Source organism: Olea europaea, chromosome 10 (genome assembly GCF_002742605.1).
Source record: "Olea europaea var. sylvestris chromosome 10, O_europaea_v1, whole genome shotgun sequence".
NCBI lineage: Eukaryota > Viridiplantae > Streptophyta > Magnoliopsida > Lamiales > Oleaceae > Olea > Olea europaea.
In genome coordinates, this window is record NC_036246.1 from 301,690 (window position 1) to 302,642 (window position 953).

At 45.8% G+C, this 953-nt stretch overlaps 1 protein-coding gene across 1 annotated transcript; it reads right to left on the reverse strand.

The window, feature by feature from the left end:
• Nucleotides 1–6: 6 nt before the first annotated feature.
• Nucleotides 7–947, reverse strand: LOC111400774 (cytosolic Fe-S cluster assembly factor NBP35). The gene has a single exon (XM_023028170.1). The coding sequence runs from the start codon at nt 912–914 to the stop codon at nt 12–14; it is 903 nt and encodes a 300-aa protein (XP_022883938.1). The 5' UTR covers nt 915–947; the 3' UTR covers nt 7–11.
• Between the last annotated feature and the right edge of the window lie 6 nt (nt 948–953).

The following is a 953-nucleotide window of genomic DNA, read 5'->3' on the forward strand; positions in this document are numbered from 1 at the left end:
AGGGCATACACTTAGGCACCATCCTCTGTTCTTGATACCCGCAGATGTGACAACAGTTTTTCAACGATCATCTTTAGTGCAGGAGCACTTGCACTGCATTTGCTATCACCAAAGCAAGATCTTCCTTCTTCGGCTACTTTACACAACTGAGGATCTAATGGGACCTTCCCGAGAAAAGGAACGCCCATATCTCTACACATTTTGGCACCACCACCAGCACTACTATCGAACACTTCACTGAATGCAACCAAATTTAGCATTTCTGGTGCTCTCTCTCTCATATATGCAATAACCCACTCTGTCCTGTCTTTCTGTTCACCCGTCTCCGTCAAGTGCATGAATCTGAACTCTGACAATGGCTGGCATAGACCACTCATGTTCTCGACAACTCCAAGGACCTGTAGCCCGACCTTTTTGCAGAAATTCACTTCTTTCCTCACATCTATGAGAGACACCTGTTGTGGGGTGGTAACTATAATGGCACCGTCTATTCCAGTTGCTTGGAGGAACTGGACGATCGAGATATGCTCATCAGATGTCCCCGGCGGTGCGTCAACCACTAGAAAATCAAGCTCCCCCCAATAGACATCCTTCAAGAATTGCTTAATGATTCCATTCTTTCGGGGACCCCTCCATATGACAGCCTCATCAGGATCAGGCAACATGAATCCAATTGACATGACCCCAAGGTTTGATTCCACATAAACAGGTGACCATCCAAGGTTACTCTGGTGAATCTCTTGTCCTTCAAGACCAAGCATCTTCGGGATGCTTGGACCACAAATATCAATATCGAGGAGACCCACTTGGAAATCCATAGCTGCCAGGGCAAAAGAGAGTTGAGCTGAGAATGTACTCTTGCCAACACCACCCTTGCCAGACAATACCAGTATTTTATGCTTTACTGTAGCCATTCTTTCGACAATTGCCACCAAGTCTACCAAAAATAAAAA